This window comes from Oryzias latipes, chromosome 6 (genome assembly GCF_053564925.1).
Source record: "Oryzias latipes strain Hd-rR chromosome 6, Olatipes_Hd-rR_3.1".
Lineage (NCBI taxonomy): Eukaryota > Metazoa > Chordata > Actinopteri > Beloniformes > Adrianichthyidae > Oryzias > Oryzias latipes.
The window spans coordinates 21,183,011-21,210,804 of record NC_136242.1 but is presented as its reverse complement, the minus strand read 5'-3'; the positions used below and the strand labels follow the sequence as shown (position 1 = coordinate 21,210,804).

General features: G+C 41.1%; 1 protein-coding gene across 1 annotated transcript; it reads right to left on the bottom strand.

The window, feature by feature from the left end:
- Positions 1-392: 392 nt before the first annotated feature.
- slco3a1a (solute carrier organic anion transporter family member 3A1a) lies at positions 393-25,884 on the bottom strand. Its single transcript, XM_004069658.5, has 10 exons — positions 25,210-25,884; positions 20,540-20,996; positions 5,313-5,411; positions 4,963-5,235; positions 4,694-4,858; positions 4,413-4,611; positions 2,531-2,699; positions 2,100-2,272; positions 1,952-2,016; positions 393-1,786 (listed from the first exon to the last, which is right to left on the bottom strand). The coding sequence occupies exons 1-10, from the start codon at positions 25,366-25,368 to the stop codon at positions 1,434-1,436; spliced, it is 2,112 nt and encodes a 703-aa protein (XP_004069706.1). The 5' UTR covers positions 25,369-25,884; the 3' UTR covers positions 393-1,433.
- Positions 25,885-27,794: the final 1,910 nt, after the last annotated feature.

The following is a 27,794-nucleotide window of genomic DNA, read 5'->3' as shown; positions in this document are numbered from 1 at the left end:
CTCTGATTTTTCAAAATAAAATACTTTGTGTAGTTCTCAGTTCTCAAGGAAATCTTGGAGAACTTTCTTTTTCCTTTTACCATCATTACATTTAAAAAGATGAACAAGCAGACTTCTTTGGTTGGTTTATTCACTTTACCAATTTGAAATGTCACAATTTTTACTTTTTTAATGCTCTTATTTTTGTCCAGCCTTGCAGGATTTACTGCAAAAGATAAACAGCTCTGAACCTCAACATAATAAAGAGAGTGCAATCAACCAGTCTCTAAAAAATGATTTTTCTTCCCCTATTTTTGATGGTCTCATCAGAATCTAATTTTGGTCAATTTTAAAATGTCAGAAAAATATTTTACTATGCTAATTTACTCAAAAAACAAACTTTCAAAGCAGAGTCAATTTTCTGAAAAATAATTTATTTCCAGAATAAAATAAATGATATGCTGACATACAAAAAGAGTAAGAAAAGAGACAGTCATAACTGTAGCAGAGAGATCAGTGGGGTAATGTGCAGTCGGTGCAATTTCTTTTCCTTCTGTGTTGTTACTGGGAGCTTCAGTTAAATAATACAGACCTGCATATAGGACTGGTTTTCATTCTGCGCAAATAAATGCATCAAATTAGTCTCAACACAACAAATACACCAACATTCTTCCACAATCGACACGCAAACACAAACCCGGCAGAGATAAAATTCTTAATAATTTAAACTCTTTTTTTCAAGAACAATCTAATAGAACCTCCTTGAAGGAACCAAACATACCATTGCTAATTTTATGAACATAAAGAGGAGGATGTTTTGATTCTCTTCTTTGCTTCTCCACTTGGAGCAGAAGCCACAATAAAATATAATTATCTATTATGTTGAATTAATCCCTTATTAAGACGTTAGGCTGAATACATTCTGCAGACGTAAACATGAAAATCGCAAACTGCTACAGTGAAAAAAAACGCTCCAAAAAACGCTCCAAAAAAAGGAATAAACAGATAATAATCCAGATGGAGGATTGCACATTTGCGCCTAAGCAAGTATCAAAAACGAAACCTAAGATCCAGCAAAAGAACAGGAAAGTGAAACGTCTAACAGGCCACTATAAGAATGCAGATTGGCTGCTTCCTGCCTCCATGTAAAATGCAGTGATGGACGACTAGTTTTTAAAACACTTGGCAACTTTTAAACAAACTGAAGAAACGACCGAGGACGTCGATCAATAAAGCGTCTTTACGTCACACGGTGGCGGCGGAAACACTCATGACACACGTGGCAGCTCCAGTTGGAGCAGCGTCCGCTAGAGCCGAGCGGGACGGGGGCTGCAGCTGTTTGTTACTACTTCGACCTCTGAAGGGCATCTCCACTTTGGAAAAAGACGTGGAGAATGTCTTCTGCGGCCTAAAGAAGTCTTTATTCTTTTGAGGAACAAGAACAAAAACATTCCTTATAAAACAGACTCCATGTTTTCACAAAGCTCTTGGTTCTCCAGGTTATTTATGAACTTTGTCCTGTCTGCTACATTGGGGCCCTCGCTCAGAGACGGGTAGAACTCCGTCGCTGATAAGTGGCCCTCGTGGCCTTTGATGTATTTCTTGTAGTTCCTGCGTAAGCAGTACCAAGTGGTAGAGTAGAGGAGGAAGGCCACGCTCTTGAGAACGATGGCGAGGCTTACGTAGAGGTGCCTGTAGGTCACGTTGTCGTATAGCAGGCAGGCCCCCCTCTCCCCGCAGTCCGAGCTCCAGAAAAGGCAAGTAGAGTCGATCCCAGCACCAAAGATCAGAGGAGGCGGGATAAAACCTGCAAAAACGGAGGTGTCGGGTGACCAAAAGAACCACGAAAATGACTTTGAATACTATCAGAGCAACAAAAAAAAAAAAAAAAAGCATTCAACAGTTTGACCAAAACCATGAAAACATAGCCGGAGACAGAAAGATCCATTTATCTCATCCAGCTCATTCTTACCGAGTAGTCGCAGCAAAAGGAACAGCACTCCCAGAGCGTACGATTTCAGTTCAGGACTCACCGTTCTTCATGAGAAGCAGAAGAATTTGCTTTTTAGTCAATAAAGTTTATGGGTAAGCAAACTAAACAAAAAAAAACAAAGTGTTACCTGATGAGAACGATGACAGAGGGAGTCTGTGCCATGGCTCCCACCAGGCTGCAAACACAGATCACACACAGGAAGATGAGGAAAGCCTCCTGGCAGCCCGGCACGGGACATTTTCCCGGAACCACGGAGGCGGGCTCGCTTCCAGCAGATACGCAAGCACATCCCGTCAGGTTCTGCCAACACAAAGACATGTGAAGCTACCATAAAACTGTTTTCTTCATGTTGTCAGATCACAGGGAGAACAGCGGTGCAGATGTCTTTAGCGGCAGAAATCGGAGCTTCTGACACATGGCTGCTGGGGGCATGACCATGAAATCCTTAGAAGTTGAAAGCAGCATCTCATCAGGATGGTGACTGTCCACATCTGGCTGCAGCAGGTGGGCCGTCAGCTCATTTCCATTTTCACACATGCGACTGCACCTGCTGATTACCTGAGAAATGTTGGACTGACTCTGAGAGAAGCCTTTGCGGGCGCAGCCGGCGAAGCAGGCGGACAGGTAGGTGACTCTGTCGGAGCCGCACACGGGGCTGATGTAGGACGTGAAGCAGTTGCAGTGACTGATGCACTCAGCCTCCGGTTTCTCTCCCACCTGCAGCCTCCTGAACCGAAACGCAACAAGAAATCTCAATAAAAACTGCAACACACACTGAAAGATTTCAGATTATCAAGGCTCAGGACAACGAGACCGAAGGTTGCATCTCGATATATGAAAAAAAAAGCTTGCAGACCAATCTACCAATGATTAAACACTTCATTAATCAATAATGTATTTGACTTTTGATGATTTCTAAACTCTTTTGTTTTACCCAAAGCAACAGCAGTACCTTTAAGTTCCTCTTTAACTTCAGGAAAGCGAACCTTAAACCACAAACGCGGCACTTCTATTGACATAACTGGATCTCTGCCGCCACCCGTTGGATTCTGCCTGAAGTGGGATGTGCAGATTGACCATAGTTTGGTCAGTCCGTGCCAACAACGCAAAAAGTTTGAAGCTCTTTTAGGTCCACCCACCTGTCAATCAAATTCCCCCTCAAAAACTGTGCAGATTTGTGCCCTAATAAAAATAAAACTACTGACAAATTGGCAATAAACCAATAGAGATTTCAAAGACCCTTAAAACCAGCTGCTATGTTTTGTTTTATTGGTGTAAAGTCGAGCTCTTTAACATAGGAGTCAATGGAGAAATGTTCCCTTTTACAACCTGCCTCCCGGGGTCTTTAAAGATCTTAAACATTTAGGTTTTTGCTAAGATATTAAAAAGTGAACATGAAATATTTTCTGATCTATTTCGTTTTTGGGTTAGAAAACGATCTATTTTGTCCTTAATTGAGTTTTCCAATGTAACTTATTCTAAGAAAAGAATCACACGTTCAGGATGTTTTGGTAATACATTTCTATCCTCATGTGTAACTGATGGCAAGTTGGGATAAAATGTATAAGTCTTTGATCACCCAGTGAATGAATAGTTATTTAACTGAACGTTGTTACAGTTTTTTGTGATTACAATAAATTTTCTTTTAAATTGAGCTTCAAACTACAAAATCTAACTTTAAAAGTTTAATAATCTTAAGTGGTGAAATCAGAAAGAACTAATCTATTATAATACAGAAACAAATGAAGCATATTTAAATGATTTGGGCTTACTGATTAAGCGGTTTTTCATTTAGCTTATTATTTGTTCTTGTTGTTGCTTGTTTGCCAACATCTTTAGTGATCAGAGTCAAAAACAAACATTAATGTGGAAAAGGTGAAAAAGGTTTTGTTTTTAACCAGGAAGAACCCATGGTGAGATCAGTGTAACAGAAAAATATCAGAAATGTGTTGAGTGTTCCACTTGGTTTGTGGTGTATTCTACATTTTTTAATTTCTCAGGAAAAATGGGTTCTTATGGAATAAAATGATCTTCTGTTTTACATTTTAGCTTTGATTTGGGAATTTCTAAGTGGCTCTGTGAAGTCTTTCATAAAAAATCTGTATTTTACATCAGTTTTATAATATTTTTCTACATTTTATTTCTGTAATCTGTTTAATTACCTTAGCAGACGTGACACAAAAAAAGAGAAGAATTTGCAGTTGTGTGACGAAATGAATATGAATGTGGTTAAAATGTGTGTGTCTTCCATTTAGACTAGAAGCAGTTCACCTAAAACAAATAAACAGGGATGTATTTCTTGACCCCTATTAGTTTGAGATTACAGACAAAGTTTGTCCTTTTTTTCTAACTGGAAAATCCAGCATCGACAGCAGTGATGGAAAACGTTCAACAGGAAAAAGGAACTTTACGAGAACAACACAAAATAAGAAGGGCTTACTCATTGCCGTAGGTAACCGTGACTCCTGCCACGGGACCCGTGTCGCAGCCGAGGAACAGGAAGGAGACGTAGCAGGCGGTGGAGATCAGGTTGACTATCATGGCCATGCGGATGGCCCCAAGAGCGGAGAGGTTCAGCTTTTTCACCAGCAGGCCCCCCATGAAGATCCCCAAACACGCACAGGGAATCGCTGTCATACCTTCACCGTAGAAGAAAATCAGAACCAGGTTTTTGCACAGATGCATGCTGTGGCCTGGAAGAATCCATGAAGGACATTTTACCTAACAGCTGGTTGGCAGAGGAGGTGGTGAGGTTGAACTGCTGCTCCAGGTACTTCCCCAGAAAAGCTGCAAACCCAGCCACGACTGCGATCTCCATGCAGGCCGCCAGGACGATGCACGTGAACACCGGGTTGGAGAGCAGGTGCTTGGTCACCTTTGGAATCACTGACAATGAAAAAGGAAAGAGGGTGAACAACACCATCCCACAAACAGCAACATGGTTTTGAAATCTAAAGAACAGAACAAAGAATTCATGTCACACGTGTCACCTCTCAGCTGCTGACAGCAGGTGGGGCTGTTGTCAGGCTCATTGTTGAGCATCAGTCCATTACTGGGCTTTGGAGTCTCAGAGTCGGAGCTGAGAGAGTTAGGCAGCATAACCTGCTCACTCTCTGCTCCTTCTTCTTTCTCCATCTTGGGCAGAGACTGCGGGAAGCCGAACATCAGGACGGCCGAAAAAAACAGTAAGGCACCACAAAGGAGGAAGCCCGCCCACCAGGCCCCGATCCACCGCGGGTCTTCAGGAGTGATGCCCAGCTTTTCTGGAGGGAGGCGAGACGAGTCAGCAAATATACATAAAGACAAATGTTGACACAAGGGGGGGGGCAGCAGAACTCACTGGTGTCAATGAAGATGGCATCCACATAGAACTTAGTGCAAACGGAGCCGAGGATGAAGCCGCAGGCGGGTCCGAACACCAGCGTGGAGAAGAGGATTCCTGCAGACACAGAATAAAGTGGTGAGAAAGACAAACTCAGATGTTAGGGGCTTCAGTGTTGTCAGGATGAGCAGATTTAAAAAAAAATGAAGGACGACGGATCATTTCCTTAGAAAACCTGGCCTCTAATATCCAACTGCTTTTACAGACGACAAGCTCTTTTCCAAACACCATTTTTTGTCCCCTCCTGATTTACAACAATTTGAATAAAGAAAATTTTAAGCAAAATTTTCGTCCTGTGTGTCCTCCATCATCAGAAAAATGTCACAAGAACATGTTAAAACACACCCAAAAACACATTTTTCATTAAAGTGGATCTTTAAACTGAAAGGCAGGAAATGTCATGTTCGTTCCACATGTATTCTAGGCTTCCAGAAGGTGCAGCCCGGATCATGACAGTGAACAGAAAGCATCATGGCTGTCAGGGCAGATTAGACCAGCTGCACAGCCAGTGTCGTGGCTGGTTTGGCCCTGCATGGAATATTCCCCTCAAACTTGTGCCAAACAAAAAAGATAAAATGTGGAGTTTGATCAAATTAGAGCTCGAATTGGGCGCCGTGAGTCAAACTGCAGCAGATAAAGAGGACCACGATTTAGATTGGGATGCAAAGTTCTCCAACCATAATTAGCTGCAATAATATCAAACTGGATAGGGAGCAACATTGCAGTGTTTTGCTGTAATCTCTTCTGTTACATTAGAAATGCCTCCTAACTTACAACCAACACCGGCATCTCCTCTTAGATTTTTCAGATGCCAGGAGCTGCTACCTAATGAAGCATGGAATCCGTTACCAAGATCTGAGCGCCTGCTTCCTGCTCCCACCACTTACATCGGAAGGGAGGCGGCGCAGTCACATAAATCTAAATCTAAGCTGGCTCACTTATTGTTCACACGAAGGAAATGAGTCAAAGACGTGTGAGGAGGGGGCTCCGCACCTTTAAACGGGTTACAAGCAGGCCGCAGAGATGGTCAAACTTAGAATGTGGGGACGGGAATTATTTTATTTTATTTTTTTACTGAATTTGACTTAAAAGTGAACCACATTAGTAGTTAAACCACAACAGAAATGAGTTGCACTTCTGAGATGAGATGAGATACGAAACCTAAAACCTTTTCCCCTCTTTTAACCCTCATTTAAATAAAAAAAGAAATGCATTTACCCTCCGGTCCAAGAAACAATCGTAGCACAGGATGGAGTTGTTGAGGTAACTAAAGAGGCCAACTGTCCTTTCATTAAAAGATTAAGAAAAAGAAAGAAAAAAGAACTGCAGTCACTCTTTCCTGCGGTGTTGCAAATGTGGTCTGTGCGTGGCATTTCCTCTTGACACTGCTCATGGCAACAACAAACGCAATTGCATTCACCACAGGAAACCTTGCAGAGGAAACTCAGTTAGTGAAACCACCTTCCACGAGATGTTGGCCCAGCCAGCCAGCGAGTCTGGAACCGCTGAGAGGATAAATGTTTCCACACAGATCCGTTTCTGCCCCTGGCTGCTTTTAGACACGCTGCCTCCTTGATGATAACAACACGAGCGTCACGTGTGGAGTGGATCAATCTGCCAATTTTGATTAAAAAAGGAAAAGCTCCCCTTTTCCAGTTTCTTCCCTTTTCAAAAAATAGAAGTTTTTAAGTCGTTTAGGCACAAAAAAGTTAATTTGATATCAGTACATAGTTAAAATTCCTACATTTTTGTCTTTTCGTTATATAATCTCACACTAATGTGGCTACTGAGCAGCTCTATTGGAGCCATTGAGATTCTTGCTCAGATGTATGGATAACAAGAGTGGGGCAAAACACTGCTGGGCATCTGCTTCAACCTGCCAGTCCTCTGCCCTCCTGCGACCCTGAGGTCAAACATATGAAAACCATGCTGCTAAACGGCTGCCAAAGGGTACAGTTCCCCATTTTCAGGACATGGCTAAGCAGGTCAGGAAAAAGAATCAAGCGTAAGCACATTAAATCTTATTTAGGAAAGAGTACACAACAAGAGTTGGGTGTAATCTTTGTAACCACTTTTCCAGCCGACCTCCAAATCCCCCTGCCTTTTAAGCGGTGGTGTAGCCAGATAAGTACAACACAAGCAAATGACTTCCTGCAAAGCTTTTAGCATACTGTCAATGATGCTCTCCTGCAGAGGAAGTCAGATAATTGAGTGATAAATATTGGATCTTGTGTGGAACCAATACAAATGCATCAACAGGCTCGGCGAGGCTTCTACTTCTCAACATATGCATTAAAACACCAGCTACAAAGCAGGGCCCAACCAAATGAAATCAATACTAGGCCATGTAAACAACACTGTGATTCATTATAGCCAAGTTCTTCACACGTGGACATCCTGTCATAATTCCAGTCGTGTTGAAGCACCTTACAGTTTTTGTCATTTTAACAGGCAAAAAGACACTGGAGGGAGGATGTTTCAGGAGGGGTGAGCTGTACAATATGAAATCAGACCATTCATTGAAAGAGCCATTTGAACTCACACTTTGGTTTCTGTATCCAATCTAAAGGACTAAAGTGATAAGCCTGCACAGGAACGCTGCATAATACTCCGTTGGTTTCCTGCTCTCACTGCACAGATAACAGTGAATTCCTTTTCCTCCTTAGTCTTGTCTTGGTAATCCTGCCATCTCAATAAGAGCAGAGTGTGGAATGGCCGGACAACAAACCCTTCGCCACTTTCACAGGGGGGCAAAGTAAAAGCAAGCACCTCAGAAGTCAACTTTGGGGCCCTGACTATAACTTAACATTCAGTGAACCAATGAAGCCCAAAAATCATTAATCAGAATGTACTGGTTACATTTGTAGAGACTAAAAAGTTCAAGAATGGTGAGATTTAAATTGCCTTTGGCACCACCACCTACTCCATTTCAGAGGATGGAAAGCAGCTATCAAAGACAACAATAGTCCTCAGCTTCTTCTACTACGCAAAACCGACGTATTGATTTTTTACAACGGCATAAATCCAATTAGCAGTTAAGGAACTTGATTGATTCATTGATTTCCTCTTGTTTTCAAACAACACAAAACAAAATGGTTGCATAAACATAATAAACAGAAAGTGATAAAGTGCACACACAAAAAAAGTGGATAGAACAGAAATCTTATAAAATTCCCACCCCTAATTTTACTCTTATGCATACAATTTTATAAATTGAACATAATCATCATTCACATATCCGTAAAAGAATAAAAAAAACCTTTAAAACAATATCACAAAGTCATGATTGTCCATGCTCAGTCCCATTATGCTTCTCATTCACGAATTTATACATTTCCAAAGTTTTCAATTTGTATTTTTTGCTCAGAAAAAAGGACATTTTCTGTCTAAAGCACAAAATACAGCCTGGTTCTAGGTAGAAGCTACCGCAATCAGAGGTGTTCACAAAATGATTTTTTTTTTAAAACTTCAAGCCAAGTTTAATTCTTTAGCATTTCCTTTCATTTCAATGTTCCATACGATGTGTCCAGACAACAGGAGACAGCCACAGGTTAACCTCTGGTGATCGCTGCATTCTTTTCTGCAATAGCCAATACTCAAAAAGAAGCACAATCTGATTGCTTTGCAGACACAACACAACTTGTTGGAACAGATAAGTGATGTTTTACATGTCTGCAGACAGGTTCTATACAGAAAAATGCCAACAATTGTTCTTTTTCAAATGCTCCAAAAAGATATTAAGAGTGTTTTCAATAACTGGTTTCCTCGTGGCTACTGACAACAAGGAACAAGTGAAATACATTCAACACTGTCTGACTCAAAGATCTTTAAATAGGAAAACAACATAAGTGTGAAGTGTAAATTTAGAGGGCTTAAGGGGAAACGCACATCCGTCTGGCTACATCACATCTGGAGACGTCACTTCTTTAGTCAGTTTGGAAACAAAACATTTCATCTTCAAAGCTCATTTTACGTATGAAATATTACACATTTTATTAAAATGTATGCAAACTTAGCAGTGCCTAAAACAGTTCCATGCATGACTCCTGTCTTTCATTTATCTTTGGCACATGTGAGGGTTCATATCCACATCCTGCTTTACCTGACATTGAAAATACTTCTAGATGTTGTGTGTTATGATAATCTTTCTGAATAAAAGAAACTGAGAAATCAATGTATGGATTCAATTAAACCTCCACTTATATTCAATAGCAGTTATTTACTAAATCTGCTTTGTGGTGTTTACGCCTATAAATGAATGAATGATCATTTCATATAAAAACTGAAGTTTCTGCAAAATTCTTATTGATTCATTCACATTTTGGAAAATTTTAGATTAAATTCTAAAAATTTAAACTGTAAAACCTTCAATGTGTTTGAGGTTTTAAAACACAAAGTCAAAGTTTAATCATTTGTCACTACAGTCATTTTAAGCCAACTTTAGGACTAAACTATTATAAATTTATTGCAAAATATCCAGAAAAATGGGAAAACCCTTTTAACTTGCTAAATATGAATATCCTTAAAAGAAACCTAATAATAATAATAAAAGTAAAGCTGAACTTAGTTCGATCCCACTGTCCCTTGTGACAGTCCTGACCTAAATAAGGTAAAGCTTAAAGCAGTCTCTTGACTCTGGTTCAAATGCCATTACGTCTGGATGATCCTGCTTTAACTCCTGTGTACGTCAAATCACATAAATCAAAGCGGCCGTCGACGTTCCAACAGCAACGTTTCCCCGCAGATGTCATCTGAGCGGGGGCAGACATAGGTTTCAATGTTTTCCCTGGAGCCATGTGGTTGAGTGGAGAAACTACAGCCTGAGGACGCGTTTAATGCTATTAGCCTTTTGACCCTCTGGATAAGAAGCGAGGTTACTACAGAACAGCTTCCAACCAGCTTCTGGCTGACACAGCGCCTCGCTGTCCTTCAACACCCAGTCATGTCCAGCTGAACTCTGGCTCCATTTAAACCCACAGAGGATGTGGCCAGAAAAAAATAAAAGGGGGGGGGCGGGTCCAGTTGACGTCAGTTTGGGTTGACCGTTCCACTACCTCTAATCTGTTACCTATTTTATCTGACTGTATGAGTCTACTAGACAGCTGATAAGAGATGACTGTTTAAAATGAGCCTGCATGGTCAATCATCTTCTGAGGTTCATTGTGAAACGCATCACGGGTGTTAACGCCAAGTGTCCGACAGATCAGAGCATTGTGTTACTTTGAATACGGGTCAGAGGAACAACAACAAAAAGTGCCCTCCTACAGACAGACTGTAGGTGTATTCCGGCTATTTTGAGTTAAAACGAGGGCCTCCATGTCCAGTAGATATCTGCTCCAAGCTATGGCTAAAAACACGCAACTACATTAACTGTAGAGCAGGAAGAACAGGGAGGTTAAGAAAAGTGACCTATAGGACAAAAAAGAAAAGAGTCATAGTAATATTCCCAATCTAAAATTTCCACATTGCGTAAAATCTTACATAAAAATAAGTTGCCATATTGTACTTTGGATATGCTGAGCATCCTTATAACATGAGAGCTTTTCTGCATTAAGAGGTTTCATTTTAAATGATAAATGCCTTTTAAGGTCAAGCCCATTGACTGCATATGAGGGCTGGCCCTAGTGAGTGTGACGTCACCCACAGAAAATGACTTCCTTTGAATGAAATTCAGATGCCTTTTCAACCATTTACTTTTATTAAAGCATCTGATTGGACAGTTTATTACTTTAATAACTTGCATTACAGCAAAAGGTTTCATATAAAAAAAGGATTAGCAAGAACATGTTGAAAAAAAAGGTAGTAAAGATGAAATGCTGATTCTGACAACTCTAATGACATCAATAGAAGCCTGTGGGATTTTGGCTTTTTGGAACCAGTCAGTACTTGTTTTTAATTTTACATGTTTTTATGTTTATTTTTGTGTGCGTGTGTGTGGGTGGGTGTGGGTGTGGGTGTCAATGCCTCTTAGCCAGGTCTGTCTCGAAAAACAGATTTTATCTCAAGGGACTTCCTGTTAAAATAAAGGTTAAATAAATAAACTTTGTGTTTGGAACGTGAGGAGAAAAGTTCACCAATGAATTCTTATCAAACCACAAAGAGGGCCATCTCTTAGATTTGCCGTGTGGTTCAACAGCCCACGTTCTGCCCAGCTTGAGTGTTTTCTCACGCACCATGACACTGAACAGTTATTTTTACACAGGAAGTGACAAGAATCAAACCTGTCATGGGTGTGAAATTAACCATAGCGACAAAAAAAAAAAGGACTAAAAGCTTCTATTTAATCAGATGAAAAACATTAGATGATGTAAAATCTTTACATCATTATTTGGCTGCCTTTTTTTTTTTAGAATTTCTTTAAAATAAGGTTTTCCGTTACATGAGATATGATCCAAACGGAAGAATTCTGGGAGATTAAATGTACACAGTCGCTTATAATCACTTTCCTTAACAGCCAGTGACTTTTGGCTGCTTTAACCTGTTCTGCAGTTACATAATCTCCGAGTCCAATTAGCCTCATGTCATTAAAGTCTTCCAGGAAGAAGCAGTAAGAGCTCTCATTAACCTAAATGGAACCAGTACAAGATGGCACAGACTGAACTGCATACGGCTTGGATTTGAATCCACTCTGGATGCAGAAAGCATCTTTGCTGATTAGCAGACACCGAGCTGTACATGTCATCGTAATGGCTTCCGATTACATTTCACGTCTTCTGCCAGCTCTTTTTCCCTCTGCATGGGTGGTGACGTCCACAATGATACTGTAAGGCAAACTTCTGCTAGTGATGTAACAATAATGACGGTCGCTCCGTTCTGGAAGATTACACAAACATATCAGGCATGTTTCCAAACGAGGGGCTGCTGTTATGCTGGGAGTCTTGGCCAGACAGCAAACTTTGAAGGGCAGATCGCGAGAGACACAAAGGACAGAGACAACGGCGGATAAAACGGCGTGTGGGAGTTCATGCAGCAGGGCCTGGCTGCACAGAGCGCTGTCTGTAACCAGCCTGTGATGCTGAGGCTGAGGGAAAGCTGCACACAGCCACCAGTGTTTGGCAGGGTTTGGGAAAGGGTAAAGGCGAGGGGCAAAACACAAGTGCAGAGGCACTTTCCGCTAAAGAGCTGCAGCTGTCCCATTGAAGACGAGGAGCCATAGGAGAGGTTTGGAACAGTTTGAGAGTGGCTGCTAACGGCTCCTTCTGCAGGTGGTCTTGGCTAATTATCAGAATGTGGATGCCAGTGGCCTGTTTTCCATCTTCTCTACAAGTACAAGGAAAGAACCGGAACATTTTAGACAAATAATTGCACAGCATTATGTCTGGCACTGATTAAAAGACTAGCTCAGGACGGATAAAGTGAATACGGAAAGAGGAAGGATAAAAACAGAGGCTGCAATCAAATTAAATCAGATTATCATCATCATCATCATTTTGAACCAATTTCTTTTTAACCACACATCAAAATACACATCAAGCTCTATACACAAAATATAAATGTACTTTTTAAATTTAAACATTTACTTCTAAGTTCGAATTATGTAAATCTCACTAATTTATCCAACTTAGTGAGAACTTTATTAAGGATGTACAAACATTTTAAAGACCCACTCTGATTTTTTTTTTTTTTTTTTGTGTTTTTAACATGTTTATGTGGCATTTTTCTGAAGTTAAAATAGCATTTCCGAGTCTTTCTTTGTTCAAGATATTGTGAATAGGGAGCAGACGGAAAAATGCAGTGTAAAAAAGCTTTCTGTGATGTAGAAGTTAACGATATCGGGATATGCGATATTAGTGATCAATATTGCGATGACGATATAACTTGCGGTATATGAACAAATGTTCTCCAAATGACCATCATCTACATAAGAGGTGAGCATCTAACATAAAAGGGCTTCATCCGATTAGTCAACAACGTGAAGGGTTCGATCTGATTGGTCAAATGCATCAAAGGATTTATTTGATTTGTTAAATACTTCATGAGATTGTTTTAGCACATTTAAGCTAACCTTTTATTGCAATTTTTGCCATCTTTTGCGATATGCATATTGCACAGCTTGATGTCGCGATAACGATAAAATTGTGATATATTGTGCAGGCCTACTTTAGAGACTGTGCCTTTTATCAAAGGTGGCTTGGCTATTTCACATTTATTCCCCACCTATTGATCCAAATCTATTTAATTAGTCCCTGCGCTCATCCACACTCTGCCATCACTGATATGGGGATCAGCTTAAATAAGCCTCAGGCCCCACAGAGCAACCTCTTGCTCACCACTCAATCAATGAATCTTGGGATTTGTTGTAAATAGTGCTGTCTAAATCTGCTCTCCCTAAGTCCCGGTTCAAGGTCGGGATTTGCCGCACACTTTTTCAAATGAGCAGTTCAGAGGAACAGACACTCTGGAGCAGCACTACTTGTGTTATTTTTAAACTGTAATATTTCTAAACTCTGTATCTATATCTTTAAAGATTGGGGGAGTGGCCGGGGGGGGGGGGGGGGGGGGGGTGGACAGAAGAGCAGATGCATCCATGACAGTTATGCCACAGGAAGGAACAGCCTAACAACAGTTTGTTTCTGTGGCAACAGCTTGCTTGCGCTATTTAGTTATGATATGTTTCCTCCCACCTCTTATGCACATGCTCCTCCCTCGATGGATGACAAATAAAAAAAAATCCCCTTTTTAATCAGGACTGACAGAGCCTGACCCAGATTGCCTCAAGAAGACAGCCAGGCAGCACTGGAAGGTTTGCAGATGGTTCATAAATTCACTTAAACATGAAAAGGTTTTTTTTTAGAACAAAAAAAGAAAATAATGATCAGCTAGGAGTTTGTTACAATGAACCGGCTTCAGGCTATTGAGCCACACTTATTATTACAGATGTCAATGTGCTCGTGGCAACAGCAGAAGCTTAACAGGCTGTGATGACAGAGCTAGAGAGCCACACATGTGTCAGACAAATACGAATCATATCACACTGAGGTCTGACCTAGTTACTTTCTCAGCCACCTTATGGTCGACCTGAGAGTTCAAAGACTTGTCAGGCCATAAAAAAAACCAAAAAAAAAACCATCTTGCATTCATCATTAGTTGACAACAAAGAGCCATTTGTGCTAACTTCTTCACAACAATTATTGGAATCATCCGACCAAGCAGCTGACTCACTGCACTACTGTAACTGCCCTACATAAGAACATCCCTTGGTGAAGATTTTATACTTATTTCACCAATGTTGTGACTAATCTTTTGGCAAGAAAACCAGCTTCAACAATGCTTTGGTCCAAACTGCCACCTTATTGTTGTGTGATGCTGCCTGGGACAAATGATTCTGGCAGGGTCCCTCATGGAGGACAGGAACTAGGTGACGATCCAGACTGGATATGGTTCTAACACCCCTTAAAACCCTGTCCGCCAGGACTGACATCACCAGTGCCCCACCCCGGAGTTAGTCTGAGGTTGGGCCTTCCAAGAGAGCCCTTGGTTAGAGTTAGAGTTAGAGTTAGGTCTGTTCCTACAAAACCCAACCGGGCTGAGAACAAAGACACTCAGAGCATAAGAGGCCGGTGTCGATTGACTTAGGCAGATGCCTGTATGTCACAACCACTTTCTGTATGAGAACCACATTAAGTGTCCCCTCCTCCCTTTATGTTCAAAACAGGAAGTACCCGCTGGCTCCAAGGAGCCAAAATCCCATAGACTTCTATTGAGTCGCTATATTTGTCAGAATCACCGTTCTTGCTCTACTGCCTTTTTAACATGTATTTGACGATCTATTTTTTTTACAATATTTTTTTTCCGTACTGAAAGTTATTCCAATTAGGAATTGACCAATCAAATGCCTCAGTAAAGTATGTGATCTTACGTTACACGTTTGGGTGACATATTTTGTGTAGCCCGCTTTCAGGTGGTAGGGGTATGGAATTTCGAAACAAGCTCACTCCTGATTGGCAAGAGTGGTTGCCATAGAAACGATGACTCAGACCGATTTGGACCAATCACTATTTTCTGACATCGGGCTCCAACAGCATTCATATTGTCAAGAAATGTTGACTTTATTTTGTTAGAGCCTGAAGTAAGTCTTTTCTATGAGTAACGCCACACCACTTCAGGGACTTCTTATATGGTTTTGGTAAACAGACTGAACATAAGTTTAGAGTAACAAGTCTTCTTAGAGTCTCTAAATAGGGATACTAGGAAGTGCTTCGACAGGGGACTCTTGTTCCTTTGCAGGAATTCCGCAGCCAAAAAAAAGTTTCAATTATGTAATAAGAAATAACATTCAGAATATTTTAAACAGCCAAACTTAACGTGAAGCTCTGCGTTTTCTGCCTTCCCTTAAAAAAAAAAAGACATGCTCTGTTAAAGTCACATAAATGTAGAAAGCCCCTTCAAGTGTTTCAAAACAACAGAACAGAAAACCGTTGCAGCACTGTAACTAAGACAGACTTAGAAAGTCCGCTTTTTGTGACACAATCTGTCAAGCTAAACCTAAACAAAGGACATGACAAAAACCCATGGGAGGGAAATGCACCTTTAATATGAATATCTATCTAAAAAAGAGGGGGAAAAGTAGAGGAAAGAGGTTAGGCTCTTTTGAGAAAGCTCTCCTGCTTAAATTTAAGGGGCCTCTTATTTGGGGAAGCTGCATATCGATCATGACGACTTGCCTTTTAGCAAATGATAAGGCTGAAATGTGTGGTTTTGTCTGCTGCTCAGCACCAAGTTTGGCCATTTCCCTCTCTTGACTCTTTAACATGATGTGACACAGAGTGCTCTGGGATAATTACTGATTAGCTCTTAGACAGCATGTTGTTGCCCAGTTGGATACAAGATAATCCCCCTTTCACTGTCCTATGAGTCCTATAGGACCAGGCTGATGGTAACCGAGATAGTAACCAGTGCTGCATCCGCTATCGTGCAAGCGCCTCTCAAGTCTGCAGACCACCACTCCGTGGTTTTTTTAAAATGTCATAAAAACCATATGCAGCCTGCAGAGTTTATTGCAGTGGTGCAGAGGAGCAGCTGATGTTTGATGAATGTTTAGTGCCAGCCATGTCATTTATCATTTTTACTTTAACCAAACTGGCGTTGCTAGGGAAAACTGGGCACACAGCTTATGTGGAAGAACGGAAAAACCCATTTAGAATCTAATCCTTCAAGATGACATTAACAGGGTCTGAGTTTAAGGAGCTTATATAAACACCCTGCTGCAGCAAGTGTTTGGAGCACCAACACCTTTTTTTGTCTTAAAGAATGTTGACAAGACTCTGGAAGAAGCCTCTGAGCTTTTTCCCGCTGCATCTACTTCAATTACTTTTCACAGCAGACCTGAGGCAGAGTTTGTCCTAAAAAGTCGGCAAAAAAAATTAAAGAAGTACTGAACGTGCAGGAATAAAACAATTAACAAAAACAAATACCTGTCTGTAGCTAATACGTTTCCAAAAAAATGTTCCCATTACAGAGCACCTACCATAAAATCATTTAAACAAATATGAATCTATCATCAGACACCTGACATTCCTGTTTATCATATTAGATTATATTGTAGAGCTGCTGGACACCAACTGCTGTCTGAGACTAGAACTGTGAACTAAACAGCATTAACCAATGTACTATGTCCACCTCATCCTATTCAAGGTCATTGAGGTCAGCAGCAGTTTTCCAAGCAGTCATTGACCAAGGAGGGCTGATTAAGAATGGAGGTATGGGTAAGGAGGCAAAACCAAGGGAACACAATAAGAAAAGAAATCTGTGTAGAGTTTTCAACTTCGACGAACACAAACTACCTATACACACATTAAAGACCCACTCCAAAGGAAATTGTTTTTTGTGTGTTTTTAGCATGTTCTTGTAGCTTTTTTCTTGAGATTGAGGTAATATATAAAGAAAATTAAGATTCAAACTGCATTTCTGACATCTGTCTCAAAACTCAATACGGCTGGATGCCTCTGATATTGCTTGCCATTTTTGTTGCACCGGTAATGTTAGAGGTGTGTGTGTGTGTGGCTGTAAGCTTGTGGGAGAGCGTGTAAACAAAGGGATGGTGGGAAATGAGTGCAGGCTTACTCTGAGCCAGTGCTCTCGCCAACAACTCAGACGTGAATTTCTAATAAACTACTGCAGCTCTGCAGAAACTATGAACATGAAAACAACTGGGTTTTTTTTCCAACTTTGGCTAAAAACGGCCTAATTCTACCTAAAAGACCACTTTTACAATAGATCAAAAGAGGATTGGAGTAGACTTTAACAAATGTGGGTAAAACTAAACTCAAAGAGAAGGCATTCATGGAGACGTAAGCACTGCACACATGCTATGAAATGAACTTATAGTTATGAATCATGGAGTTTAGTCTAATTTCAAAGATAATTTTGACAAAATGTTCCCTTTTGCTGACTATGCATTGTTTGCAATACATTAGAAAAATGAGACAGTACGATGATAACTGATGCACTTCAGGGAAATCCTTAATGGACGCAATCCAGAAGTTCAGTTAATCCCAAATGGTTAAAGTATTTTCTCAGCAAAGAAAAAAAAAAAATAATAATGTGCTACAAGCTACAAAACAGAACTGCAGAGCACAATTTAAATGAAAATTGAAGTTTAACTTCAAAATCAATTGCAGTGTCTCTTTCTTCCTCTAAAAGTGGTCCCTGTGCTCTTTTTGACATGCTCCAACAGAGCAGTGCATGTTTTTGAAAGGTCTGTTTTAGGGCAAATGAAGTTACAGCTGTCGTTTGACATTAGTATGGATCAGAAGAGAGAAAACCCATCTTTGTATGCATCCCTGGTTCTGTTTATTGCTTTTGTTGGAGGCATTTAAAAAAAAAAAAACATTTCAGGGCAGCTCTATTGTAAATTTATATATAAGAAACAGAGAGGCTGGGTTAAGAGATAATAAAATACGTCAAATCAAATGAAATCATTGTAAAATCTATGTAAAAAAGATCAATTTAAACCAATGTTGGCTTTACTAAAGGTTTCACTAAGGTGTGAAAGGTGTGTGCGTGTTAGAAGGGAAACAATTCATTTGAGTCCTGCATTAATCAATTTTACACAAACAAACAATCTATAGTTTGACTTTTTCTTTGCTTTATTTCGTTCTTAATGGTGGAAAAACTCTTGGGAGAAACTGGAGTGACAGTTGTTTTCTGTGACTGCTGGTGTATTTGTGTGTATTTCATCGTTTAGAGTGTGCTACATTAACATTTTTAAAGCAATTGCATGTTAATGTCGGTTTCAAAAAACAGAAACACAAACATTACACCCAAAAAAAAAATCCTGGACTGATTAAAACTGTAAAAAAAATGGAAGCAGACAGCTGGCTGAGGTCTTCATGACAAACACATAAGCTCTCGACTCTTGAATGCGTTTCCTGCTTTGTATATTTATGCAGTCTGGGCTCCTGTGGGAAACGCCATAATTATCCGCGGATCGTCAAAGGTCATAACGTAGCCAGAATGGAGATCCTGTTAATATAATCCAGCCAATCATTTTTATTTCCTTCGCTCAGTGATCAGGCCCAACAGAGACTGATCCCCCCCCCCCCCCTCACGAAAACAATGAAACTGTAAATGTCTCAACCTGGTACAGTTCACCCAATGAGTGTGTTTCCATTTATCAGAGCAGCAGTGAAACATGTCTGCTAGAGTATACACAGTCAAAGCAGGCAGCCGGGGACTCTGGAGGAGTTGTTTTTCACAGGCCTGTGTGGTATGCATCTGCATCCTGGCCCGCTCAGACCCACCTCATGGCTGGCTGGTTGGCATTCCTGTCTCATTCTGTAATTATGGCCCATACCCAGGCCTCTCTGCTTTGCTTTCTATCAGAACCAACACCACCATGTTGTTGTTACAGGCGTGGTGGCGGTGGTTCCACGCGGTCATCACACTGCTGAAGAAAGTTCCCAGAGGTGGACGATGGATGGATGGCTTAGGAAGCACAAATAAACTTATGGAACTTTTTTGTATGAAGATTATTATCTGGTGGTGCTGATAAAATTATAGGGACTGATTCCTAGAGAAATCCAATTCAAAACCTGTAATAAAAATGACTGGTTTGCAGTTCAATACGCACCTATCTGTTCAAGTGCTGCAACAGATATTTATAAATTATTTCAAATGCATCAAGAGTGTATAAAAGGACATGTCTGAGAATTGCAGACAATCTGTGCCTTTCACGCAGGCGAGGGCACATGACATGCTTGCAGCAGAAGGATTAGGACAATCAGCTGAGCACGTCTCAATACCACATTGTTCCCCGCTTTGTTTTTCCTCCAGTTCTCCTAGCAGCAGCTTATCAGAGGAGTACAGAACCAAAGCTCACTCCAATTACCCCTGCCAAACTTGTAGAACGCACGGTCCACTTCCCAAACGGAAGGCGCAAACAAGCCCTACTACCGTAGCGTGGATGGGTCAAAGCTTCTGTTGTCATTTGTCAGAAACACTCAGCATAAATGATGTGGAAAAATCAGAGAAATTGGAGTTTTTACTAAAAGGACAGAGCACACCTTTGGTACACCTCTGTAAGTGCGTGGCAAGCAAACAACCAAGCTGCAGCGAGGCTGGAAGAGGAAGACAGCATTCAAGCCTGACCTGCTCTGGCTATCTCTGTTCCTCACCTCTGTAAACACATCTCCTCCACTCCGTCAAAGGCTGATGTGACAGTCTAGACTAACACATTACCAGCAGTCAAAACACGGAGACATAATGTTTTAAGAACTTGTGGCTCTGGTTTATAGAGCAGGGATGGGATCAGAGAAGATGGTAGTAAAAATCCTAAACACCAAATAAAGTATAAACATTACAGTAAATAAAGACTCCCTGAAAGGATGTTAGGAGTTTGTGGGTTTGAGTCCTAAAATGGAGTCTTCAACAGCCACATCAGCAGCACATACATTAGACCTCCTTGGTTTTTGTTTTTTTGTTTTTAAAGCTCCAAGATGTGCTCACCCAGCACTTCTATCAAAAAGCCTGTCCTGGCAGCAGCGTGTGATGTTGAATCAAACTGAGCAAACAGTGATGCTGAAGAGCAAACAGACTCATGTTTGAGCAGTTTCAGCTGCCTCAGGAGGTCAGTGATGTGGCATTGACTTGCAATATCCAGGGTGAGAATCATCTGTTTTCTGCAGCCCCCCTCTTAAGCCTTCCATCTTGGAGTAGTTGATGAAACATCCAATAATTGAGCTTACCTATATAAAGAGAGGAGTCCTTCTTCTTGACGTGGTCATCAATATAGGAAACTCCCAGAGGCTGCACCGGCGTGGCTCCGATCCCTAGCAGCACCTGAGCTCCGATCAACAGCAGGTACATCATGTTGGTGTTGGCCCTGTTGGCGCACAATACGTCCACCTGCTGTGCCTCCAAGCTGCCGCTGCTGTTCGAGCAGATGTCCCGACCCACATCAGTCCTCCCAATTTCCACTATTTCGTACTGATTAGTCAGGAACTCGGGCAAGGCGGAGAGAAAAGCGCCAAAGGCCATGACGATGCCCCCACAGCCAATCAGACGTGGTCGATGTGCCCTGGCCCCGAAGTAGCTGACGAACAAGATCAGAGCCAGGTTGCCTATTTCAAAGCTGCTGGCTATCACGCCGACATCAGCACTTTGCAAGTTGAACCGCCGCTCCAGAGTAGTCAGCACACTCACCTAGAAACAACAAGACAAAGTAGTCAGTACGCGATCATGGGGAAAAAAATGGGATGATCCGACCAAAGAGCAATAATATACACAGAATCTTACATTTTTTGTGCTTTAAAGACCCAATCCGATATTCTTTAAATCTATTGTAAAAAGTGTTTTAGCTATGATTATGCCTTTTTTAGCCAAAATCAAAAATATATGTTGTTTCTAGGACACAGTTTCTGCAGAGCAGCAGTTCATTAAAACTACTACTTATTAGCAGTTCAATAGAGCCTGTGGCCCCGCCCATTGTATTTGCAACATCACAATTAAAAACATTTTCAAACAGCCTTTCCCTCTGCTCCTGACTCACAACAATTTGAATAAAGAAATACTCAGAAATGCACTTTTAATCTTAATCTTCTTAATATAAGTCCTCCATCATCAGAAATATGCCACATAAACATGTAAAAAACACTTTTTTTATCTGAGTGGGACTTTATGGCCTAACAAAGGTATTTCATGTCAATGAGTTTGGTTAAATATGTGTTTTCATGTTCAGCTATGTCACTTTCAAGCCTTCTTCTGAAAATTTCTGAATAAGGAGCTGCTCAGATGTTCCACACGGAGGTTCCTCCCTGACAACAGCCCTTTTGATTTTTCTTCCATCACCAGCCCAAAACCACATTAGAGCTGAGAGCCACCAGAAACCATTACCCGTAGCGAAAACAGCAGAGAGGTTGTTTAGATCTTTGGTTTCCATGAGACAGAGCCAAAATGTCTTCAGCATTACAAACCTATGAGGTCTAGTCAGACACCAGAGTGATCTCCACAGCAAAGACTTCATGAAAAACGAATTAATTTGTTGTAAGAGGAAGCAACTGCATAGTTGCTTGGAGATTCTGAGCCATGTGACTCACAGTTTCACATTAAAAAAAAACAACTAAACCACTATTTATACATTTGTCCCAATCTAACCTTGAGAGGGCATCATAGTTTCCCACGCCTCAGTGAAAAAGTTTGGATGGAGCTTGAAAACAAACATGCTTTTTTCCCTTAAAAAAAATGTATCCAACTGTTCTGGTGGGAGCAGATAATTATTAAATTCTCAAGTAAACCCATTTAATTCAGAACAGATGAACTGATTTGAACTCAGAAATGACATTTTGGTTGGAGGGGTTGCTGGAAGTTGGAATTCACTGAAAACACGATACTTTGTTTAGATTGTTGGGTCATTTAAGCTGGGTTATTACAGATGGAACTTAGAAAGCAGCTTTTTCTGAGAACAAACTGTCGATTTTCTGATATTGTCAAAAATTGACTTTCAGTGGAATTTATTTGGGAGACAGAACTGACGGCGAATCATTCACACAGCCGCTTTAAGCTCAACTGAACTGACTCCCACACTTCAGATGAAAAAGCAGGCGGGGTGATTGTTTGGAGCAGAATTCTTCAGTAAACTTCAGAGCAGCAAAACTTTGGAAATGAGCCAGAATGTTTCCAGCTTTTGGTGGCAGTTTCTCATGAATGCAGACAAACCAGATATTAAGGTATTCGTCTCCACCCAGCTGGTGATTGAAAAGGCCAGTGTCTCCTCCCTTCCTTTAGGTAATCGAATCAAACGCTGTGATTTGTCTGTGGAACTCAGAGAATGTGCAGCTTCTGCTGCCGAAAATAAAAGTGTGCTCCAAGTCTGCACGAAAAGGTTTTTCCATCTTAACGTTAAGTGGGAGTTTTCCAGGAGGAGTCAGAGCGGCATAAACGATATGAGAAGAGCTGCAGTGGGAGGAATGCAAGGCTGGTCTGTGGTCAGGGCTGCATTTTACGCAGATTACAACTCAAGACTGTGGAAATGTTTAATGTGTTGCAAGGCAACGGGACAAACTTTGCTATGCTGCGTGGCATCTTGTCGCCAAACAAAGAGGCGAGTCATGTGTGAGCGTGAGGAATCCCGGTCTCCGGAGCCGTTTTTCAGGACAAACCGACAGGGCTGTATTCTCACGCCACTGTATTTCCATCCACTGTAGCTCATTCTATTCCCTACAGACAAAGGGTGCCGACATTGAGCTATTGTCAGTGGCTGAGCACCTTTTCAAGGCAAAAGCTGGGGCTATTTGAATAATTATCATTCAAATTTTGTGCAAATAAATAAAGGTAGGCTAAAGGTTGGCTAACCATTTGTAGCAGCAAATACTCATACTCAGTCTGCAGTAATAAAATGACTATTCAACAGTTTTCTTTAGACCATTTCCTACCTTCATACAGGCTCCTCATCAGCAATGGTTTACACTTTTGTTCAGAAAGGAGGATGACATCAATGTCAACAAAAAAAAAAAAAAAAGAGGGTAGCATGTTTGAGTCATGTCTCCATTAACCTGAAATAAACAAATGACCCTTTCAGGGACTTTGAAGTTGTTAAAGTTTAAGCTGACTTCAAACCTGCAGAGGAGGAAAGGATTAACAGTTCGGAAGCAGCACAGCTGAGGCTGTAGACTCATACTGAGGCGTTGTTAGCGGTTGCAACTATGACCAACAACTAATAGTCATTCAGATAATAAATCGTAAATCTTGCTAAGCTTTCTGTGTGGGCCATGGCTTGCTTTTGGGTTCCTTGGGGGGATTCATCTCGAAGCACTCTTGGATGCAACACTTTGTATGAAAAAAATGCCACGTGGATCAAATTTGGCTTGGAAGTCCCACACAGAATGTGCATGTAAGTGCTACAAATAAGCCTTGGTGGCAAATAATTGTCATATTTATCACAATTTGGAAAACTTTTAAGACAAAAAGAAGAAAGAATGAATCATTTCCATGTCACTTCCTCATTAAAAGCATTTCAAAAAATGCTAAACCCAAGAAAAATCCTACTTTCAGTCTGGTTTCTTCAATGTTTTATACCTCTCTTTACTTGAAAGCTTTTAAAGCACATTAGAAGTCACAGCTTATACCTTTTCTGGCAGTTTTATCAAACATACAACACTTTAGCTAGGGTGAAGGAGACAATTAGTAGTGCAGAAAGGCAAATATTGCTTGTATTTTTTAGGCAAGTACTATTAACTCGATGATAATCTGTAACACAGTCTAATATTCAGCTGAGGATGCAGAGGTACGCAGCATCGTGGTTGGAGAACACTTGGAAAGACAGTTTATCATGTCTGCATTAAAGTGAGCCTGTGCAGGATGATTAAATATCTGAATGTCCTAAACCGGACAGCACATCCACTGATTAGCTCTCGTCTTAAATCACTTGATTGCCTTCTTCTGCTGAGCTCCACTGCTCTGTGGCAGCCAAGCATCGAAAGCAGAAGGTGTTGTGATAGTCGAGAGATTTCAAAGTCAGTCCGATCAGAGACAACACAGTTAAGGTCCGCTGCCGTTTACGGGGCAGACTCTCATCCAGGTAAACCCCTCATGTCCGGTCTGTGTGGAGAAGGCTTCATGGAAAAGCTGAACAAACAAGATGATGCCCAAACCCTCTGTGTATTTACCACATTATAATGAATGCAAATCTCCCCTATTGCCCTGTTCAGTGTTTGAACAGGTGTCCGAACCAATGGCTCATGCCGTTGGACCTGTATCTGAACTAATAAAGATGAGTTTATGAATGCGACTAGTATCGTCTGCGTCCGTGGGATGTTCAGCAGTCCTCTTAGAGGAAAGATAAGATGTTCCACTCCATATATGGATGAAGCATTTTGGGCTATAGTCTATTAATTGTGAGTGGGCTGAGGGGCCACTCTTACAGAGTAGGCATTCCCCGCAGGATCACTTCCTCTAGATTTGGTTAAAAAAATTTAAAAAAATACATAAAAAGTGAAAAGAGCTCAACAGTTTAGGAACGAAAAAATGAGATTTAACTGTTGACCTTAAAGGACATCGAGATCACTTTGAGAACATGAAGATTATTGCCATTGAGGCAAGAGGATTTACTGGGAAACAAAATAAAAAAGTGTGTCAACAAATGTTGACTTTACCCAAAGGGTTTTGAGAATTAAAATTCAATAACAACAGAGTGAGTTCTTGGAAAACAGTCAGATTTTGGAGGTTGAACTTTGAATTCTAAGAATAAAGTTGGATTAGAGTCCGAGTTATTTATTTAATACTACAAGTATGAATGTTTATTTTGTTGTTGTTGTGGCTTAAATTTGCTGTGAATTCGTCTGTATTTGATAGAGGAAGTGCATTTGAGTGTGATCATGCTGCAGCATCGTCTCCCCCCGCGTGCGTGTTTTGGACTCACCAGGTAAGCTCCCACAGTGCCCTGGGCCAGCATGAGGGCGCATTCGGCAATCAAGAATATCTTGATATTTGAGAAACATGAGGGGTTTTTGGTGGGGCTCTCTCCTTCCAGGATGTCCCCGCCGCCCCGGCTGGAGTCTCGCTGCTTCTTCACCTGCATCCTCGCCTCTGTCCCCACAGCACTGCGAGAAATCGAAACGCACGGGAGAGTGGTCGCGGGAGCGCGTGCTGGTTTACATTCGCTGTGCTCCTCGGCGCCAATTCTCCACAACCAACCAACGGCTTGTCTACCATCTGGAAGCTACCGAACGCACATCCGAACTCTGCGGGGATTGGCGGCTCGTCTCCGGCTACACATTTCACTCCGTCGTCGACGGCGAGAAACACGCGAACTCCCTGAACAAGGTCTCAGGCGAAGGCACACGAACACAACTGCCGCGGGAACGGACGTCGAAGCGCATGCTTTCCAAACGGCGAGGGTCCTGGAAGGCTTGCGAGCAGACGGAGGTCCCGCTCCGTGCCTTCTTGTAACTCCCCCAGCGCCGGACTGTCACGGTCTTTAAGCACAACGGCTGCTGTGTTTCCGTGCGCCCGCCTCCTCGCGCTCCTCTGTAGCACGTGCACGGCTCTACAGCAGTGAGCAGCAACACTTAAACAACAACAACAACACAAACAACGACAGGTTCACGCCTGTTAAAAGGTTGTTTTTTTTAACCTTCACACAAACAGGAAATCCAGATTTAATTACCAAACTAAAACTCAAATTTTTTTTGAGGTTGAAGATGTCTTTTTAAATGTAGTAGTTGGCTTTACAGTGAATAATGTATACACAATAAAATATATTAATACGTTTGTAAATAAGTATGGCTATACATAAAAGCGTGCTAGTGAAATGCATAAATAAATAAATCCAGACAGTTGTTTATATGTTATGTGTTATTGACCAAAAACATCTGGATTCTTTCATTTAGTTAAATTAGCAAGTGGTGTACTGCCATGATAACCCCCCTCCACACACACACACACACACACACACACACAATATACATCTGCGGCATTAAAAACCAACTTGGAAGTATTCACTGTTGCAGTTCCTCAAATGACCGCTAGAGGTAGGTCTCAAGAGGTGGCAAAGTTACATTGACTGCCATGTTTAAAAGTCCACAGTGACATCAAGAAAAAACGACTTTTTATAAACACTTTTTGTTTCAGTTTTAAAATTATGGTTCCTGTTTCATTCTTGATCATTGACAGTTTAAAAACTAAAGTAAGAACTAGGGTGAGTAACCCCTCCCCCTCCACGTTCCAAATAGGCCGTACCTGCTGGCTCCAAGAAGCTAAAATCCTATAGACTTATATTGAGAAATAAACAGTCAGAATAACCCTTCTTGCTCTGCTACCTTTTTGAACATATTCTTGCTAATCCTTTTTCATTAAATTTTTCTGTAGTGCAAGTTGTTCAAGGTATAAGCCTGCTTTCAGGTGGGGATTTCCAACAAGCTTGCTCCTGAATGGGGCAAATGGTTGCCATAAAAACAATGTCTCAGACCGACTGACCAATCACTGCTTACTGAGGTTGTCTGGCGCCAACATGACAGTCTCCTTATTGCAAAAAAAAAAAAAAAGGAAAAAAAAAGGGGACTGAATTGGCGCCATTTGGTTAGATCTGGAAGTAAGGCATTTTCTATGGGTGATGTCACACTCGCTCAGTCGAGTTCTCTTATACAGTCAATGGTCTTGATGTTCCTTTACGGTCGTTTTTCTCATACTGCTCTTTCATCATCTCCCTTTTCGTATCTTTGTTTTATTTGGCAGCACTTTGGAACATCTGTAGTATTTTTTTATGTGCTAATGTACCTTCCCTAAGACAAACTGATTGAGGCTGATCAAACCCCAGCCTGAGATCAAGTGGCATTCTATTTTACCATTGCTTTCCTCTCTTCAACCTGATTCAAGTGGATTATTTCTCTGCTGCCTTCACAAAGTTACCAATAGATTTTATTCAGTAAGCATCTCAGTGTATCCTAGGTCTTCCTTGGTTTGGTAGGCATATTTGCCTTCTTCCAATGGTCACAGACACTGCTGGTACTTCTTCCCTCTTCCTCTCTTGAGCCCCTTCCATCTACTCCTCCCAGAGCTCTGTCAGCTCCAGTATATGACCAGCTGTCTTATGGCCACTGTGGTCAAGATGATGTCTGTGTGGACTGGATGATATTTAGTGGAATCAGTTGTTTCTCTAAGTTAACTGACATGGAAAGCAAACCAATAGAACAGCTTTTTGGTGTTCTCTCTGACTTGTTCCTCTTACTTTTGTCCTTGACCATTGAATGTCCTATATCGATTTCGTTTTTTTTTTTTAATAACAGCCAAGTTTCACATATTTTTGAAGACTGGATTTGAAAGAGAGAAAAATCTGACCCCGTTTAAACTTGCAAAGACAAATTTATCACATTCCTTAAAAAGTTTGGTGAGTTTGAAACAGTAATGGTAACCAGGTTTTTTTATTTATTATTGTGTAAAATTAGGCTCTACATTTTCTTAGGAGGGAATTTAAGTTTAAAAAATGATTCAGGAGTAATGTTAAAG

Coding starts and splice junctions, on each gene's coding strand:
- slco3a1a (XM_004069658.5), bottom strand. CDS start 25,368: ATGCAGGTGAAGAAGCAGCGAGACTCCAGCCGGGGCGGCGGGGACATC. Junction 4,612..4,693: donor CTCTGCCAACCAGCTGTTAG/GTAAAATGTCCT, acceptor TCTACGGTGAAG/GTATGACAGCGATTCCCTGT. Junction 1,787..1,951: donor CCTTTTGCTGCGACTACTCG/GTAAGAATGAGC, acceptor CCGTTTTTGCAG/GTTTTATCCCGCCTCCTCTG.